Consider the following 19,370-nt stretch of genomic DNA (forward strand, 5'->3'; position numbering starts at 1 on the left):
TACTACCTGGCATACAGGGTTAGATATGGCAATAATATTAAACATGAACACAGACCCGGAGGTCACAACCTGACGTGCAGGGTTAAACATGAACACGGACCCGGAGGTCACGACCTGACGTGCAGGGTTAAACATGAGCACAGTGACACGTATGCTGACGTGCTATGAAACCACCACCACCAGTATAGGCATAATTACCATTTTGTTTAGTGTTTGAGAGACCTTGGATAGCCAGCACACGCTGATGTCCGGCAAATGTGGGATGTGAAGGCGGAGGAGGACCACCGCCCGAGTTGCAGGGATGAGGGAGAAATGCTTGATTGCAGCAGAGGTGGCTGCGCCTATCTGAACGAAAGCCCTGATATGCTATTAAGACGCCACAACCAGTTATGCATTATTTACCATCGGTAAACTTAAGAGCTCTTGGATTGCAGCACGAGCCGATGTCCGGGCGAAGAGGGAGATGTAAATAAGTAAGCACGAGCTGTTAGCTGGAGTACAGTGATGCATGAATATCATAGCCTGGATTGATGCGAGCCAAGTGAGCAAACCCGAGAATATGAATGAAGTGCAGAATGCACGCAGAAAAGACGTACACTTAGTTAAATGCTGAGACATGACCCACGATATAGTATAGCTTAATAGAAGTTAAGTGCGCCAGGATGAGTCATAGATGCTGATAAACTGATTGAGTGATTAAGATTGTCTTCCATCATCTGAGTGAGGATGGTGGGAGGAAGGGGAGAGCAGATTTAAAGGGGTTAGCAGGTGCGATGATTGGCTAGCTGGGGCGTAATGCCCCTGATCACTTATTGAGATAATGTGTGACACCCGATGATGTTGTCTTCCTGATTGAACTTACGCTGGCTACATTAGTCAAAAAGTGGTAATGACATATGCAGCTGAAGTAAACATATTAAGGGACAGTTCATCTCAAACTAAAAACGATATATTTCCCTATTTCCTGTAGCGTTACTTATCAATGTAGATGTGTTTTGGTGAGGGTTGCAGAACACAGGACATATTGGCAGTACAGATGTATACCTTCTACTCAATCAAATCGAACTCGACAGCACTTGGCATTGCAGTGCTCAAAGCGAAACAAAGTACAATACAATAGCTCAACAGCAATGTCTATTGTTAGAAATGATGACACAGAGCTTGATCTTCTTTTTTGCACTGACTGAACCACAGGCATCACACGGGAGTGAAAAATACAAAGTACATATATACAGTATACACTAGATATATATATATATATATATATATATGTATAGCCTCAGAATACAATAAGGAATATTAAACATCTCTAACACTTAAATATATTTTTGGGATAAGCAAAATTACTACGATAATACATTGGTTAAGAGAATGTTAGATTTTTTTTTGTATTCTTTTAAAGCAGATGATTGATGAATTGAGATTGTATGGGCCCAGTAGTAGTGCTGAAATAAAGTTGAATAGCAGTAGAGGCTGCAGCACAAGGTAGTATAGTCAAATAAATAGTTGCAGAGGTACTAGTCAAATAGCAGTGTAATATTTGCAGCCGTAGTAATAGTATCAGGAGCAGCCGTATACTATGCAATACAAACGTACATTACCCAAAGCATTACTTTGTTTGAATCACATCTATTTTTTAATATTGTAATTGAAATCCTCCTGGAGCTCCGTCAGCTCGCAGGCCGACTGCTCACTGCAGATCAAATCAAAATCTTTCTACCGCTGCATGTTCCCCCGCAGAGACCTGCAACACATCCCCCCTCTAGAAGCAGAGATTTAAAAAATACTGAAGGCAGTCTAAACTTCTATACTCAGTGCAAAATATGCGCTGTGAACTGTATTCTTAAACAGACCGACATCACTGCATTGGCAACAGGGTCATCTTTTGGAGAGAAACGTAAAACAGTTATTCAAGTACTGCACTTATCAGTAGCTTGTACTTAAAATACAACTTTCCAATAATACTGACGCAGCTATGTTTCTGGTTACTTTGCAGATTTAGAGTTTATATTCAAACATAATATTTAAATGAATATGCAACTTTGGTTAATACGTGGTCTCACTTTAAACATGTTTCCCCTCCGATTGGAGTTGTTGATACTTTTACTTAAGTACTTTGTGGGATTGCACATATCTGAATATCAGAGATGGAGATGTCCATTTATTGAGTTCTGTACTAAAGGAGGCCCACAATTTACTTGAAACGTTGACTTTAATTAAATGTATTATTTCAACTGATTTCACATAAGTGTATTAGGTTAGATGAAATCAAAAATGTTAAGTTTAAATAGGTCCAATTATTATTATTGCTTTCAACTAACCTAATACAGTCATTTGAAATCTGTTGACATGATACATTTAATTAAAGTCAAGGTTTCAGTCTTTTCAGTGTTTCCATTTCAGGTTGCTTTATTCTTCTACTAAATAATGCAGTGTTGACTTCCACAGATACTTTGCAGAATTAGTTTAATATTATATTATAAAGAAATATATTAGGATGTAGATGTAGTTACCCTGTGATATATAAATAATACAAATTAGCTCCACCATTGTAAGCGTCAAAATCATGTTATGAACACAATGCATCTCTAAATATAATCCAATAACATAAAATATAGTATATGATGTTATATATTAAATAAATGGGCCATTCTGCATGATGAGAACTTTTGGTTGTCAACGTACATTTTGATAAGAATACTTTTTCTACTTTTAATTGGGTAAAAGTTTGAATGTATAACTTTTACTTGCAATAAAGTGTTTTGTTTATTTAAGTAAAATATGTTTGACACATTCAGGTTAAAAGATGAATTTCTCTCTTTGTTTTGGATAAAGACGTAGGTTAAAATACAGATTCTAAATCATTTAATGCACTCGATGTGTAGAATTATTTACATTAAATATGCTCAAGTTGAGTCCTGAGGTATGCAAATAAAATGTTCATCCCGTTTTATCCAACAGACTGGTGTTTCACCTGCAATTGTACAACTTTAAGCAGTGAATGTGCAGGGTGACTTGGCATACTTTAGTCAACACAAATATCATTGTGTTGTGCTGGTTGTACCTTCTGCTGTGACTGTTCAACAAGCCGAGCAGCAGAGCTTCGATAAGAAGATTTGAGCGGATGGATGTAAGCTGTTGCCTTCTGATTCGTACACTCGGCTAACTTATTCCTCCAGGAGTGGGCTGAGAGGACGGCAGGAAAACTGATCCACACAATGCTACAGCAGCCTGGCCGCTTCCTTCGAGGTATATTTGAGATAAAGTGTGAAGTGGGTCTGTATAAACAGAGGAAAGCAGGATCTGGATACTGTGCGCACCTTGGCATCGCGTTTGGAGAGCAGAGCGTAAAATGAGCGTCCGCACAGGAAGAAAACTCACTTGTTACTTAACCTGTACCGCCCTACATGTATCACGGCTGCAGGATACGGCTCATAGATGAAAACTACCCCGGTGAGAGTCGTTCTCTGTCGGACAAGGAGCCCGTCAGTCTGGGACCATGTCGGACATCTCCCCGGATATTAACAACGACACGCTGCCGGCGGGGCGGATCACTCACTTCAACTTCCCTGCGCTGATATTCGGGATCTTGCTGATAGTGATCATCACTGGCGGAAATGTGCTTGTGTGCCTCAGCGTGTTCCTTGAAAAGGCTTTAAAAACCACAACAAACTACTTCATAGTCAGTTTGGCGTTCGCAGACCTGCTGCTGGCGGTGCTGGTCCTGCCGCTCTTCGTTTACGCAGAGGTAAGCCCCGACCTGCAGGTGGATTACCGGAGGTGCGCAGGGGACACAAGGGGCAACGGGGTCCTTATTATCAGGATGTGTGTTGATGATATCTGTGTAGTGAGAGTCGACTGTGGTAGGAAGCTTTAGACAGCCTTCACCTTACGTGGCAAATAAATAAAGTGCAGCCCTAGTTTGTCAACCAACAGCAGCTGAGGGTTCTGCAGAATATCAGTGAAACTACAAAAGACATGCAACTAGACTAGATTAGCAAAACTACTACAAAGACCAACAGAGCAAAATGACCATGAATAGACACCAAATGACCACTAAAACATGCAAAAGGACAACCTAGAATTGCAAAGAGACACACATAACAACAGCGAAATGACACCAAAATCAAATGACAACTACAAAGATGCAAACATGATGAAATATTGAACACCAAAATGTGCAAAAACTACCTCAAATAGCAGCAAAATGATGTGAAAGTCACATTTAAAACCACTAGAAGCTGCAATGAGATGCAATATTATGACAAACAGCCACAGAATCACCACAAAGACATGCAAAATAACAACAGAAGCACTCGGAACAAAGTCACGCATGCAACAAGACACTGACTGTTACGTTGTGTCTCTTTCAGTGTGGGTGTTTCACTAGTGAATGTACTTCATGCTGGTTATTAGGAGAGGCAGGATCCATGAATCATTAGCCCTCATTAAAGTATTAAACACCACCTGCCTGTCTTCCTTAATAGCTGTGTGGCTCAGTCACCCCGTTGAGGCTTCCAACTTAAGTCTTGGAATAGTCTGCAAATTAAATGGAAACTGAACAATCTGGTGCCACTAAATGTTTTTAAAGCTCGGTTGGATACTAGTCAATCGGAAACTATTGGGACCTGTTTATGTGGATAATTATGTAAATGATGCTGTATGATGTCCTTTTGTTGTTCTGTTTATGTTTTTATGTTTCATGTGGAACTACTTGAGCAGGTCTCCCTTGAAAAAGAGATCAATGATCTCAATGGGATGTATCTGTATAAATAAAGGTTTGAAATGAAATGAAGTCCTCCTTAATTAGCTGTACTTGCGATCATGTTACCTTTGGCAGTGGCCGCAGCCAGTTCATCTACCGAGTGTCACGGTTTGTCGGCGTGTCTTCACTGGGTTTAGAAGAAGTCAGTGTGAAAGTTTAGACCTTTAATGTTCACCTCGAGAAGTCAGGCGAGGGGAACGTGTTCCACAGGAGGAATGTTTGGCGCAACACTGAGCTGCGCTGGTGCAAGAGGATTAAACATATTTACTCTCAGATTTAGAGCAGCTAATCGGTATATGTTTGTGTTTCTTTCTCTCTGTGTGTGTGTGTGTGTGTGTGTGTGTGTGTGTGTGTGTGTGTGTGTGTGTGTGTGTGTGTGTGTGTGTGTGTGTGTGTGTGTGTGTGTGTGTGTGTGTGTGTGTGTGTGTGTGTGTGTGTGTGTGTGCGTGCGTGTGTGCGTGTGTGTGTGTGCGTGCGTGTGTGTGTGTAGTTTCAGGGTGGAGTTTGGTCCTTGAACATGCTGGTGTGTGACAGCCTGATGACCATGGATGTGATGCTGTGCACCGCATCCATTTTTAACCTCTGTGCCATCAGCGTGGACAGGTATGTGCGCGTCTGGCCCGATGAAGTAACCTGCATTTACATGACAGAGATGTTCAGTTTGTAGGAAAAGGAAAAGGAAACCACTTAGGGGATGGGGGTGATATGTATACATTTAGAAAAAAGACTCAATTTGTATCCCTTAACCAATCAGACAACACCTTTCATGTTTTCGTGTTGGAAAAACTACAATTTAAAATCATGGAAAGCTGTAGTGAAGTGTTCACGACACTCGATCATAATGGGAGAGAAGTGTTCTGCTCCTACACTGAATTTATGTGGAGTGCTTTGAAGAAGGCGTGAGCAGTCCATTAGTTTTAATTAAAATCCACATAAACAATAAAGGTGTAGTGATGGAGGCGATTCATCCATTTCTATTTTGAACAACTTAAGTGCTGCCATTTTCCAGAATCTGTAGAAGGGAACAAACACACTTTAAGAAAGGATTAATAAAACACTGCTATTAGTGATTACAACAGCTGAGTATGACATGCAGAACAAATGCTGACAAGTGCCAGTTTACTGTAGCTCAAACCAGAAAAAAGAATGAAGATTTAAGCAAATTCAATGTGTTATATATTGGCCTTATTTTATATACATTTGTATAAAAACAGTTGGGAGGAGCCTGAGGTCTAACAATTGTTCTGCCAGTGGCTGCTTCAAATGTGATACTCAAAACGTGTCATCTCCTTTTAAAAGCTTCTCAGAATTATTTTTAGGAAAACCTTGTCTGTCATTTAAAAAAAAGAACCACGTTTTCAAAATGTTAAAGCAGCAACCTTCAGCTCATTGTGTTGGTTTCAGGTGACTGACTCATTTTAAAACTAGCTTGATGATATAGTGGAGCGATTAGCAGCTACACACACAGATACTTCCCTCGGCCAGAAACAGAGATAATAGAAAGTTAAGAGTGGACTTTTCAGGGTCAGGTTGACAGAAACACTCCAAATGTCTGCTCAATGCACAGGAAATACTCGCAAACACATTTACCATATCATCTTTATAAAAATCTTTTCTATCGCTTGTTACACTGCCTCAAATTGGCCCCTACATTTCTTTTAGGAATATAAGTTAGAGTATGGTCGAAACCCATGCAACCATACAGTTTAAATATGGCTCGATTTTTATTTTGCTAAATGAATGGGCTAACAGGTTTATCAATCTTTCCTGATACAGAGTTGCTCATCGAGATTTGATAGCAGCAGAACAAAAAGTAATACAAACAGGCTGTGTCTGCAGTGTAGTTTATTACACAATTACTGTTTTAGCTGAGTTAGCCTCTAATTCTGAAGATAGAATCAAACTCAGCGTGTACGGATAAGCGGGAGAAGATGGGTGGATGGATGGTTTATAGAAACAAAGCAGATGGGAGCTGCAAAAGGTCTCTGCATGGCATATGGCTAATTTACATTTAACTCGTGAAAACCCGTAAAACGCAGGAATGAAAAAACTGCCTTGATATCTTGAGTTACAGGGATGCCCTCGTGTATCTGTTTCTTATTTCATTTGTTATGTAACTGCTTCGATAAAATGGGGACAGTATGAGTAAATTGGAGGAAATTGATTTGACATTCAGAATTGTTTTGACCTCTTTTGGGGGGATATCTGGTCTAAATGGTCTGTTTAGTAAGTAAAAGGAAGTGAGTGAAGATGTACATTACACATTAGAAACCCCAGGAATCATGTTATATAATAAAAGAAACATTAGCCCTTTGAATGGATTTGTAATTACTGTTTGACTAAGTAATTTAAAGATTGAGAAAGAAAGATTTATTAGGTGTTTAATTAGTCTTGTTTTTGACCCTTCTTCATTTGTTTTCTAGGTTCATTGCCGTGTCCATCCCACTAAACTACAACCGTAAACATGTGGACCACCGTCAGATCGTGCTGCTGTCGGCCACGTGGCTGCTGGCCCTGGCTGTGGCCTCGCCCGTCATCTTTGGCATCAACAACGTACCGGACCGCGACACTAGCGAGTGCAAACTGGAGGACAACAACTATGTGATTTACTCCTCCGTCTGCTCCTTCTTCGTCCCCTGCCCCATCATGGTCCTGCTCTACTTTGGGGTTTTCCGTGGGTTACGACACTGGGAGGTGACTCGTAAGGTCAAGCTCCGCAGCAGCATAGAGGCTTGCAGGAGACTGCAGCATGCGGCCGTGGCCACCGCCCTCCCCCCGCTCACAGGCACCATCCCCGGACCTCTGCCCATGCCTCTGCCCAGGATCATCGAGAGGGACTTGGCCCAGTCTCGGTTGGACGACACGGGCGACTTCATGCAGAAGGAGATCCCTTATCCCCGGCAGTACAGAGAGAACTCCGTGCCCACGGTGACCTACAGCCAGGTGCACCGCAAGAAGAGAGCCAAGATCAACTGCAGGGAGAGGAAAGCTATGAAGGTGCTGCCTGTCGTAGTAGGTGAGTGATCACGTTCCCCCTCTCTACCAATCAGAGGCTGGTGTGACAGCACAATCTAAATAAAACACAGCTAAAGAACCATAGCAGTGTTTTTAGTCCCTTTAATCACTACTTTTCATTCATGCCAGGTGTAGTTCAAGCTTTGTAGTACTTGTAGCGCTTTTAGAAATAAAATATGATAAAGACATCATTCACCTATTCACATTCATTCATACAGAGGCTGCCGTACAAGACGCCATCTGCTTAGGGTGACTGACACACACCTACAAACTGTTGGCCATCAGAAGCAATCAGGTTAAGTGTCTTGCCTAATGCCTATAGGCTACAGACATGTTGACTGCAGGGGATGGGGATTGAACCAGCGACCTTCCAATGGTCTACAGGTCTACCTCCTGATCCACAGTTCACTAAAGCAATTTGTGAGCACTTCTACGCTTAAGCTAGAATAATTCATCCAAGGCTGAACGGAAGAAAATATACATGGGTGTCTATTGGACCCTTTCGGATTGAGGGCGAGTGTACATGTGTACATGTCGAGTGAGAAGCAGCTCCACGTCAAAGTGAACACAAATAAGGGTGAGACAATGACAAGATGATCAACCATATGAAATGCTTTTAAGGCAAATGTATTTTCTCTGCTCTCTTACAAGAGCACTTGTGGATGACAGTGAAAATAGATGGTTTCAAGATGGTTGCTCTTGAATTGCAGATACATTTGTGAGATTTAAATTACTGCTTGCATGCTACAAATTTGCTTAAGCTGACGCCTTAGCTGCAAAATGATTCAGCAGGCGAGTGAGAAAGTATTAGATGCAGATGATGTCCACCAGCGGGGAATGAGGACCCTCAGTGTCAGTCTCATCTAAATATAGATGTTTATCCGACCCCCCGAAGTCTCAAAATAGAGTCATTATTCGTCTTCAATCTCAGTTTATATCATATTTTGATCATTCTTTCTAATTCTTGCTTCTCCTCAATATTTGTAAGAAATCAAAAATGTCAGACGATGACCTTTATGGTGCTTGTTTACTTGTAGAAGATCTTAGAAGTAGTGTTTTTTCAAGTTGAAATGTTGTTTCCTCAAGGGGCCTTAGATTATACCCACGTGTGTATTTTAGACATCCGTTTATTCACTGAAGCAGGAAATGAGAGGGGAATGGCTCATGACAGAAGGTGAAGTGTTTTAGTGCTGAACAGTTCAATATGTTAATTACGACCCTGTTTAAAATTGGCACTGCAGCAGCTGTTTGTAATGCCTCTTAATCAAACAGATCAGAAAATAAACTATTAACACCTTTCCAACATCATCTCTTCTAAGTGAATAATAATAGTTTTTCTGAAATGTTTACCTGCGGCCCGTTTTGAAAAATGGACTTTGGATGACAGAACAGTCATTTCGCTTTACCTTGTCAACAGTTTAATTATCGTTGTGTTGCAGCTCAGGTACAGGAGGTTTATGCAGGGGTAAAAGCCTCACCTCTGACTTTACGTCTCTTAACGAGGAGCTGCCATCATAGCTTAAAGCCCTCAATCCAGTTATTATGCAGCACATTGTGTCACGCCGTGCCCACGTGCAATAACAGGCTGAGATCTGGCATCATACATTCACTGTTTGGACCAACCACCCACCAAAGATTACCCAGCATGTACTGTATATAGTATTGTACAATGTACTACTTCTAACTGCAGTGCTCAGCAGGTGTTCAGCCAACATTAGTTTAGTGATGTATGGCAGCACCAAACCGTCCACACTAATCTATGTCAGTAGTAAAGGGTTCAACTGAGCACAGGCTGATTATTTACAATCCCCATCTGTACATCGCCATCAGTGGACTGCAGGGGTAAACATCACATGGGCATACATAACTAACAACAACTGACAAGAATGTAGCCTTTCACTTAAATAAAAAATGTAATTTACTTTCCTATTACAATTAAGAGTGGGGCATATATAAAGCATTGTATTGCCATATTTCGCGTGGCAATATTGTATTGATTCACCATTTGTTATCATTATATAAAACTATTATTTTGCGAATACAAATGTAACTTTTTGGTCACAATTGCTTTTTCTATCTATTAGATCAGTGGTTCCCAAACTTTTTTCCCAAGAGCCCCCCCAAATGACTCCTGTTGGAAGTTGCGCCCCCCCCCCCCCCCCACACACACAACGCGCAACAGCGGTAATTAAAGTTTAAAAGTCTCAAAATGCTACAACTACTGTCACAAACTAGATGAATGTGAAGTATTTTGTTAAAGGAGGATAAAAGCGTAATTAAGGAGCACTATTGGAGTGACTTTGATGGTTATTGGACTCAGGATTAATTCATTTGGATTCCCGCTGTATGAAGAAATTAAATGACGGCGCGGAAGTGGAAACAATTCACAAAAGGTTAAAACACATGCTCAAAGTAAGCCGAATATTGCCGATGTGTTTATGTGGATTCAAAAGAGACCGATCTGATCGGAGCAACTGTGACGATGACGTATTCGTCATCGTCACAGTTGCTCCGATCAGATCATCCAACTGAAACCGGCATGGACAATGACTATGTTTTAAAAATGCGCTTATCCAGAAAAGCCTGGTTTGTACACTTTACGGGAAGAAGAAACATTTCTATTAAAGAAAGAATTATACATTTCTGTCTTTTTAAGCCTTTGATAATAGCTACTAACTTGAATTGTTATTCAAATTAATTAATAAATTGAGGCCTGGTGCCCCCCCTGCGATCTTTGGCGCCCCCCCAAGGGGGGCGCGCCCCCCAGGTTGGGAACCACTGTATTAGATGACATGGAGGGTTTTTTTCGGGGTAAAGTCAGCGGGACAGGCAGGAAGTAGCTAAAAAAGGAGGCCAAAAAAAAGGAAATAAAATACTATATATAGAAATATATTTTCGCAATGCTCAGCTATCATCAAGTGATAATAATTTGTATCTCGTTGTACTTAAATGTACTTAAAGAAATGATCTCATTCTATTTGGAATATTTAAAAAAAAATGCTCGCTTTTGTTCCTCTTTTCTGTCATTAGAAAATACATATTTTCTGCTTCACTGAAAAGTCCATTCTAAGTGTATGGAAACTGCTTTTCACATCACACTTACGCTGCGTTCGGGACGCTGATTGGTTTTAACACCGTTTTGTGATGTCATAACACCCAAAGATAGGTCAAGGTTATAAACTTATATTAAAGGTGAGCACAGAGAAACTTCCCCTCCTTTACCAATCAATGTGAACACCACCAACATCATTCTGCAGCGAAGCAAAACAACGAAATACTCATATTTATATTAAGAAAGTTGGCATGACTTACAACAAACTAGGAAAGTAGTGTGAATATTGGAACAAAATATTATAAATATATACAAAATATACAAAATATTGAACCACAGGCGAGACAGATATGATTAACTAAAAGAAAGGGAACTGCATTTCAACCCTACTCAAACTTGTGAAGTGTGTGGTAGTATATAAAAACTGTCAGGTAAAAATCAAGTGTGCTGTTAATTGGAGTTTCTGTCATGTTATTGTGCCTAAAATACTACGACAGAACTAGATAACTGACACAGATCCTACTTTAACATAGTTTTATCAGAGCCGGCCTCAATTAATCTCATGAATAAGAAGTGATGCATGATGCCCTACTGACAGTACAGCTGTCGCATATTATGCAAAGTCCCCCAATCTCCTGAAAAGAGACACAAATCTCATCCATCAACCTCTCGGCACTGAGGAACGGCTCGGATCCTTTTTTATCACCAACATATAACGACATCAGAGATCAACAGCCTTAGTGCGATTGACAAAGTTATTCATGGTCCTCCTCACCGATAAAGGTGAGGAAGAGTCAGACCTCTGGTTAGTTTGAGGAGGGTCTGTAAATCAGAGGTCGGAGTGCAAGAGCAAAATAACCTTGAATGAAATCTGCCTGTCTCTGTGTGGTCAGCTAAAGTAGGCATTCCTTAGGGTTTCAGCCCTGGTTGATTTGTATTTCTATTTGAGTGAAAACGAAGGAACTGTCTTAAACTTGGACTCCTTTGTTTACTTCTGTAACATGATGACATCACTATGTAATGTTGGGCGGGCAGTGGCTCCGTCCTGTAGGGACTTGGCCTTGGAACCGAAGGGTCACCGGTTCACGTCTCGATCTGAAAATAATACAAAGTGTGGACTGATTGCTGGAGAGGGGCCAGTTCACCTCCTGGGCCCTGCTGAGGTGCCATTGAGCCAGGCACTGAACCCCTAACCGCTCCTTGGCGCCGGACTAACACATCGTACGTGATAGGCTTAAGGCACAGGACATCTCTAAGCGATTGACCAATCACAACAGATCCGTCCAGCTAACCAATCAGAGCAGAATGGGCTCTGGTTCAGACGGAGGGTGAAAAGAGGGTGCTGCAGCACAAGCAATATGAGAGAAATCAAGAGCTTTTTGAACATTAAAGCATGGAGACATGTCCCAGTATGGATTCTTGTTGTGGACACATGAGCTTGTCACAGACACACAGTTAGTTATATAATACTATACAGTAATTCAGTCAGTAGGCCATAGGCTTAATCACCATTTGTTTTTTTAACAGCAACAGAACATCTTTAACTGGAAGTCCACTTGATCTCCAGATTCAAAAGAGTTCTGCCTCTTTATCCACCCTTTAAAACTGTTGCCCCGCAAAAAACTGTGAGGGGAAAGAAAAAAATCAAGAAGTCCAAAATGTATCAAAGTCCCCGGAGCAGTGATGAGTTGAGTTAAACATATGAGACATCAGGGTCATACATCTGCACTTCACCTCTAATGAAGTCAGTCTGGTGGTGAATCATTCTCAGTCACGCTGTCTGACACCTTTTTCAATAAAGCTGGATTTTAGGGTGGGGAAAAAACATGGACTACTAGAAATGAATGACATCAGTTACGAGGAGAGAGGGACTAATCTTTGAGAAGAGACGGGTGAAGGGATGGGGTTATTAATATATTAAGTTCTAATTTCTGCCTGCAGTTACAGAGGTCCTACATTGGAGTAATATTCTCACATTGAGCTCGACACCTAGTGTGGAATATAAATCATTCTGAAGGACGTGTTTCAGATTAGGGTTTTGCACCTGTAGTGCTAGTCTTACATTGGCGCTGGTACCTGCCAACCTTGTAATGCAAGCTTGGACATTTGAGTCTGTGCTTGTTTGCCTTTCACGTTTCACAGATTGGGGATTACATTTGATGTTCGGAAACTTCCCCTATGGTCAAACTTTGACTCTCATCTCTTTTGGGTAAATACAGATGTATTCAGTAAAGTTCGAATCTCATTTCCAGTGGGTCTGTAGCAGCGCTAAAGTCTATTAGTCAGAAGTGAAATACCCTGCCCTCTCTCTCTCGTGGTGGATTCTCTGTTTCCTTTACACAGCGCTGAGTACTAAACCTCTCGATGTAGTACATTTGTAAACACTCTGATGTTTTTTCACTCATGATTTCTAAAATATGTCTTTATATGTCGTAGCTGCTACAGTGTACTGCCATGTGGTTAATGCTTTATGGTTCTCTTACTCTTTCTGCATCATGTATTTATTTTTGCTATGTATATAAATGTCAAATGTGAGGGACTACGGATGGAAATGAGCTAAAAGCTAAAATCCGGCATATTTACATTTTGAAGCATTAATTGTTAAAAATGTTCATCAATGTGCATTGTCCCTCTTTAAATGATTAAATGAAATAAATGAAAATAAAAAGGATCCAGCAGGCATGAAATTGAAAGCACTATGTTGTAGGCATAAACCTATGGTATATTTAATTCATTAATATTGCATAGCCTGACACAGCAGATCCACAGATGGCCGTAAATTAGGTTATTTCATGTGACAAATGTGACTGTTTGGTTGATTCGATACGTGTCTATACTCTGGTAGTGATCATCATGTTAATAAAACTGACAGACGTTGAGCTTTTTCCATTTTATGCTCATTGTGATGCTAATACATATTTTTTTTCTCCATTACATTTTTTTACATAACTTAAGTTATTAGTTACTTTGCAAATTGAGATTAATATTACAAAATATAAATCACCAAATAAATTAGGCCTGTTATATTTCAATACAAATTAAGCTATTCAACAATATATATACTGTACATTAGTTAAAATGATGTTTCTCATATGCCTGTCTTGCAGCACCTCTTTTCAACCTCTGTCTGAAACCAGAGCCCAGTCTGCTCTGATTGGTTAGCTGGCCGACTCTCTTGTGATTGGTCAACCGCTTAGAGATGTCCTGCCCCTTAGCCTATAACATACAATGTGTTGAAGCGCAAACCAATAGAAGCAGACGTGTTACATAGGGAAACATGTAAATATGAAAACCTATATAACACACCATAGGAAAAGGCATAATAGAGTCCCTTTAAGTTTGCAAGGTCTGAGTAATTCCTGCCCTCCCGACAGTAGTTCACAGTTTGCTGTGATACACGGTACAGTGCTCACAGCTCAATGCAGAACGTTTGGATTAAAAATAACTACAGGAGCAGAAGTAACCACGTTGGACTTTTTCCAAATAACTAACTTTATGTAATTCTACTGATCCTGCCAACAAAAACGAGAAAGATGGCAAACAATAATGCCTGAATTGGTTAACAATCCCCGCATTGTCACAGATTTTGTGACATATGGTCACAATATTTAGTTTTACGCCTGGCACAAAGCTCCATGAAGAAGTGAATTCTGTCACATTTGTTACAAACGCCTGCATCTTATTATGTACAATAAATCCTGAATGACCAAGTCTAATCTTCCCATTTCATGCAGGTTGCTTCCTGTTCTGCTGGACTCCGTTCTTCGTGGTGCACACGACGCGAGCCATCTGTCAGACCTGTGACATCCCTCCCGCTCTGATGAGCACCGTCACCTGGCTGGGCTACGTCAACAGCGCTCTAAACCCCATTATCTACACCATCTTTAACACAGAGTTCAAGAAATTCTTTAAGAAGTGTTTTCCAAATTTCCCTCCGAAGACGCTAAAGGAAGGAACTGGGAGGTGATAAGGGATTAGAAAGTGCGAGGCTAACAGTTGGACCGTCAACTCATTACTGGGCTGCCAGCTGGACGTGGATTGTCGATTTGGCCGACAGTTTAAAAAAAAAACTCTTTAACACCGTTTCTGATGATGTGTATTACATTTTAGAGTCAATTTTATCATTTGGTGAAGTACTTTCGTGATCCTCTGGGATTACTTCCAAAACTAAATGATGACCTTTGGGGGCGTAAAGCTGCAGAAAACCGACTCAGAAAATTGTCTGAGGGGAGCTAATCACCATTTCCAGTCTGTCCGCAAAGCACTTCTTTATCGTTTATCAGCCCGTGATAAAGTTATGGTCTGCCAGCTCCAGTTAACTACATGGGATTTGTACAGAGCCTGGTCTGCCTGAAGGGGTCATCAGGGCGAAAACTGTCCCCAGGAGCCCAAATAAGCTTCAACAGACCAGCTAAAAGCAGCTACACGAGTAAATATCCTTTAAGAACGGCCAATGATTTGTACACTAAAATAAACACTTGGGAAATACGCTTTCTTGCTGAGAGTTGGATGAGAAGATCGATAGCTCTCTCATGTCTCTGTAATATGAAGCTACAGTAAGCAGCTGATTGGCTTAGCTTGGCCAAAGGACTGGAGATAAATGAAACAGATTGTGTCAATTGCTTACCAACACCTCTCAGGCCTAACATGTTAAATCTTTAATTGAATCTTTAGTTAAATCATATTAAACTTCTTTTTTTTTTATGTGTAGTTTTACAGAGGGTAAAACATTCACATTCTTAATACACATTTGAATGCTTTTTTGTACTTTTCTTTGCATATTGATCCTGTTAAAACCCAGTATTTCAACAGGGATTTCATATCTAATATATTTAAGATTTGATTCCAGCCGTGCCTCTGTAGGAATGTTTCTAACTTGTGTGATCCAAACTGATCCACACACACAACAACAAAAATGTAAAACGAAAATGTCCAAATATCAATTCAGGCTTAAAATGTAATAAAACACAAGACATGGACTACTTCTTGGGTTGAGGTAGTAACTTAGTAGAAACTAGTGAAGACTCCAGGGTAGCCATTTCCTAGTCTCCAGTCTTTATGCTTAGCTAAGCTATCTGTCTCCTTGCTGTCGGACAGTGGTATCAAAAGTCTTATCCAGCTCTTGGCAAGACAAAGAAAAAGAGGAATTCTTCAAATGTTCTGTTTCTGAACTAAACATTTACATACAGTTGTCATGGTACTGTCCAAAGTCTGGAGAGAAGAACATTCTTTTTGGGAAACGCCCAAAGAAGAAAGCTGGTCAAAGAAAAGTGCTAACCCTACGCTTCATCAACAAAATATCTACCGGGAATCTGAAGTGTGACATAAAGAGGTGTGAGAGAGGTGGAGTTTCCCTTCAGAGGACTTAAAGGTCAGCTTCATCCAGACAACTGACACTTCCCTATCTTGGATCCCTGACTGTCTCTGAGTGTTGAATCGGTAAAATGATTTATAATGGGGAACATGGCACAGTTTGAACCCGCTCACCATAACTTTTTCTAGTCATTTGAACATTGTGTTTTCATGAAAAGAAACATTCATACAATATTAAGTAGCATCATGCCTTAACATTCATAGAATTATTTGTTTAGTCTTGTCATAACAGAAGAGAAACTCTTCTGAGGAGTTCATGGGATTAATATATCTCCTGTTTTATATTTAAACTCCTTCTCAGTGAACCTTGAGTTACACTCATCAACACAGAGGCTGAGGAGTCCCTTTGTATCTTCGATTTCCTCACTTAGCAAAAAGGAAAGTTTATCCACCCACTAATTGTTTTACTATGGCAGTTAACTCCTGCCACCATAAAACAAAATAAATAAATACTAAAACAGGTTATGGTTCATTATTTTCATGTTCAACATATACTTGTCATTATTGCCACATGTGAAATTGTGATGCAGCTTTCTGTACGTTTAAGACCTTTATCATTGCTACAGAAAATCTACTCAAAACATTTGAATAACATCAGACTTGTCTTGCTTAACAACCTGGTCTTATTGAAATGAAAGGAAAAATGGTGTTGTCATGATAACACTTTTCCTTTTTTAAAAGGAAACATTTATTATGTCCACCAACAGCAATGTTTAATTCAAAACACATTTCTTTCAACAAAATCATTTGGTATGTAGTAATTGCGAGAAATAGATGTCCTTGTAATTTGTATATGTTGTGGCAAGGATGTTGGTCAAATAACATACTAAACGAGAAAGTGTTTCAAAATATTTGTTACTAATTTCCAATTTGGGGTCATCTCATTTTCTTTTGCTACGTAAATACATAGAATAATATTACAGTACGTGTTTAAAATCAGCTACACTGTAGACAAATTAATTGTATTTGTTTACTAAGTGATATTGAATATCAGATAGTTTGCTTTCTAATGTTTACATGATAATAAATTAAATGTTTGTTGCTATAATGTACAAAACAAAATGTAAGTGAAGCATTTCCAGATTGTGTCTTCATAACACTGCAAATTAGAGTCATTATATCCTTGTGTAAAGTTTTGTAAAAAAAGTGGTTCTGTTTTGAAAAATGTTGGAAAATATCCCGGGTGGCAGGCTGGCTTAAATTGAAGCCATTGCTGCCTGTCACCACAGTTTGTAGTTTGGTTACTGACTGTGCCTATTGTCTGCCATATCCACGTTTTATGTGGAAACCGTTCTAATAAATGGTGTCATCTGTATAAATGTTCCAGTGGCCTTCGGCTGTAATGTCGTCAGCTCTGTTGGAGGTCGATGTTGTCAAACTATCTTGTCTTTTTATCTGAGATAACTTCATGTGCCAGATGGCATCACGCTGAGCAAACATACCTTTCATTTAACATTTTGGATGAGCCACATTCCGATGCCAATTTTAAAACTACATTTATCGCATGGACGGACTGAGACAATAAGCCCCTGGACACAAGCAACGGGCCCAACGTTTCTACATACTGTACACAAACATGACGTGGCTGCATCGTTTTTAACAATGTAGTTGTTTTGGGTCTCATTGTGGTCATTCTGCATCACTTTTAAGATATTTTGGGTTCAATTCTGGTCATTCTGCATCTCATTCTGATGGTTTTGTGTGCCTTGGTTGTTATGTTGCTTCTTTTCCTGATCGCTTTACATGTATTTGTAGTCTTTTTGTGTCTCTTTGAAGTACTTTTTTGTATCTAACTGTTTAGTGTCTCTTTCAAATGTGATTCCTGCTTTGACCAGTGGATCTCATAGTCAACCCAATTCCAACTGGAGGCACATTCAAAAGCATAAGAAGAAGAAAAAACTAAACGGAAAAAATAAGTGAAATGTACAGATATTAACTTTTGCTTTAGTACTCGAGTCCCTTCAAGAAGAACATAGATAACTACAGGAAAGGGAAAAGTTCCCTTGCAGACGATGATATCATGCAGTGATAAAATACACCTTTTCTTATCATGGACGTCAGCAGCAGCAGCAGCAGCGGTGGGGGGAAGAGAGGTGAAAATTGGAGCAAGGTGTGAAAGTTGTCTTGAAAACTGGTGTGGAGTTTAATCAAAGTCTGCATGACTACAGAAAGAAGAGTAAGTGACTTTTTCCTCAACCAGAATAACTCACATTTAATTCATGTCACACTTAGTCACGTCATGTGAGCCATCTTGGGAAAAGTTGATGCTATACATAGACATTATTATCCAGGCTTTGATCATATTTGGGATATAGTATGTACATGACACATGAGGCACCTGGGTGACAATATCATAGTGAGATTAATGATCGTCTGCATCAGAGCATTGTAGTTTGTATTTGAAACGTCCACATCCAGCAAATCTGTCATTCGTGTATCGACTCAGCTGACTGGCTGTCTGGATTCCACTTCTCCATCCTATCTTTAGTGAATCTTTTGCTCTAATGTTAAAAAGATCTTTATTTGTCTCATACTGCCTGTGCTGCAGCACCTCTTTTCACCCTCTGTCTGAAACCAGAGCCCAGTCTGCTCTGATTGGTTAGCTGGCCGGCTCTGTTATAATTCGTCAACCACTTAGAGATGTCCCGCCCCTTAGCCTGGGCAATGTTTTAGATTGCTAGCCAATAGAAACGCGAGTGTCACATATACCCCTTTCACACCAACATGGTTTTCAGGGCCGGTTCGGAGCTGGAGCTTGAAAAGCACCGTTTTTTCCTGTTCATACCGCAGAGGAGCCGCCTCTAAGCTCCGGAATCCGGTTTGTTTTCAAGCACCAAAAAGTTGTCGGTCTAGAAAGCAAGCACCACATACGTCACGCTTACGTCGGATCTGGGCTGTGTCCAAATAACACGCGATATCCGCCTTTCCGCCAGCTTCAACATGATCTGTGGAAATAACATTGAGAATCAGTTTTAATGTTATACCATAGTAATTAATGCTGCAAAGCTGGGTATCTTGAGCTTGGCGCATGCAGAGGCTAACAACAGCTAGCTCTAACGCCATCGAATAGGACGTATACTTACCTTCTTTCTCCTACGTAATCGTCGTCGTTGATGATGATGATTGTGAAGAACATTTGAAATGTAGCATATAACGACTGTAAAG

The 19,370-nt window shown here is 40.2% G+C and overlaps 1 protein-coding gene across 1 annotated transcript; it reads left to right on the forward strand.

The window, feature by feature from the left end:
- The first annotated feature begins 3,408 nt into the window (after positions 1–3,408).
- drd4b (dopamine receptor D4b) lies at positions 3,409–17,695 on the forward strand. Its single transcript, XM_034104052.1, has 4 exons — positions 3,409–3,748; positions 5,256–5,368; positions 7,189–7,781; positions 14,567–17,695. The coding sequence occupies exons 1-4, from the start codon at positions 3,500–3,502 to the stop codon at positions 14,797–14,799; spliced, it is 1,188 nt and encodes a 395-aa protein (XP_033959943.1). The 5' UTR covers positions 3,409–3,499; the 3' UTR covers positions 14,800–17,695.
- The last annotated feature ends 1,675 nt before the right edge of the window (positions 17,696–19,370 follow it).

The sequence above is a fragment of the Pseudochaenichthys georgianus genome, chromosome 3 (genome assembly GCF_902827115.2).
Source record: "Pseudochaenichthys georgianus chromosome 3, fPseGeo1.2, whole genome shotgun sequence".
Classification (NCBI taxonomy): domain Eukaryota; kingdom Metazoa; phylum Chordata; class Actinopteri; order Perciformes; family Channichthyidae; genus Pseudochaenichthys; species Pseudochaenichthys georgianus.

Coding starts and splice junctions, on each gene's coding strand:
- drd4b (XM_034104052.1), top strand. CDS start 3,500: ATGTCGGACATCTCCCCGGATATTAACAACGACACGCTGCCGGCGGGG. Junction 3,749..5,255: donor CGCTCTTCGTTTACGCAGAG/GTAAGCCCCGAC, acceptor GTGTGTGTGTAG/TTTCAGGGTGGAGTTTGGTC. Junction 7,782..14,566: donor GGTGCTGCCTGTCGTAGTAG/GTGAGTGATCAC, acceptor CATTTCATGCAG/GTTGCTTCCTGTTCTGCTGG.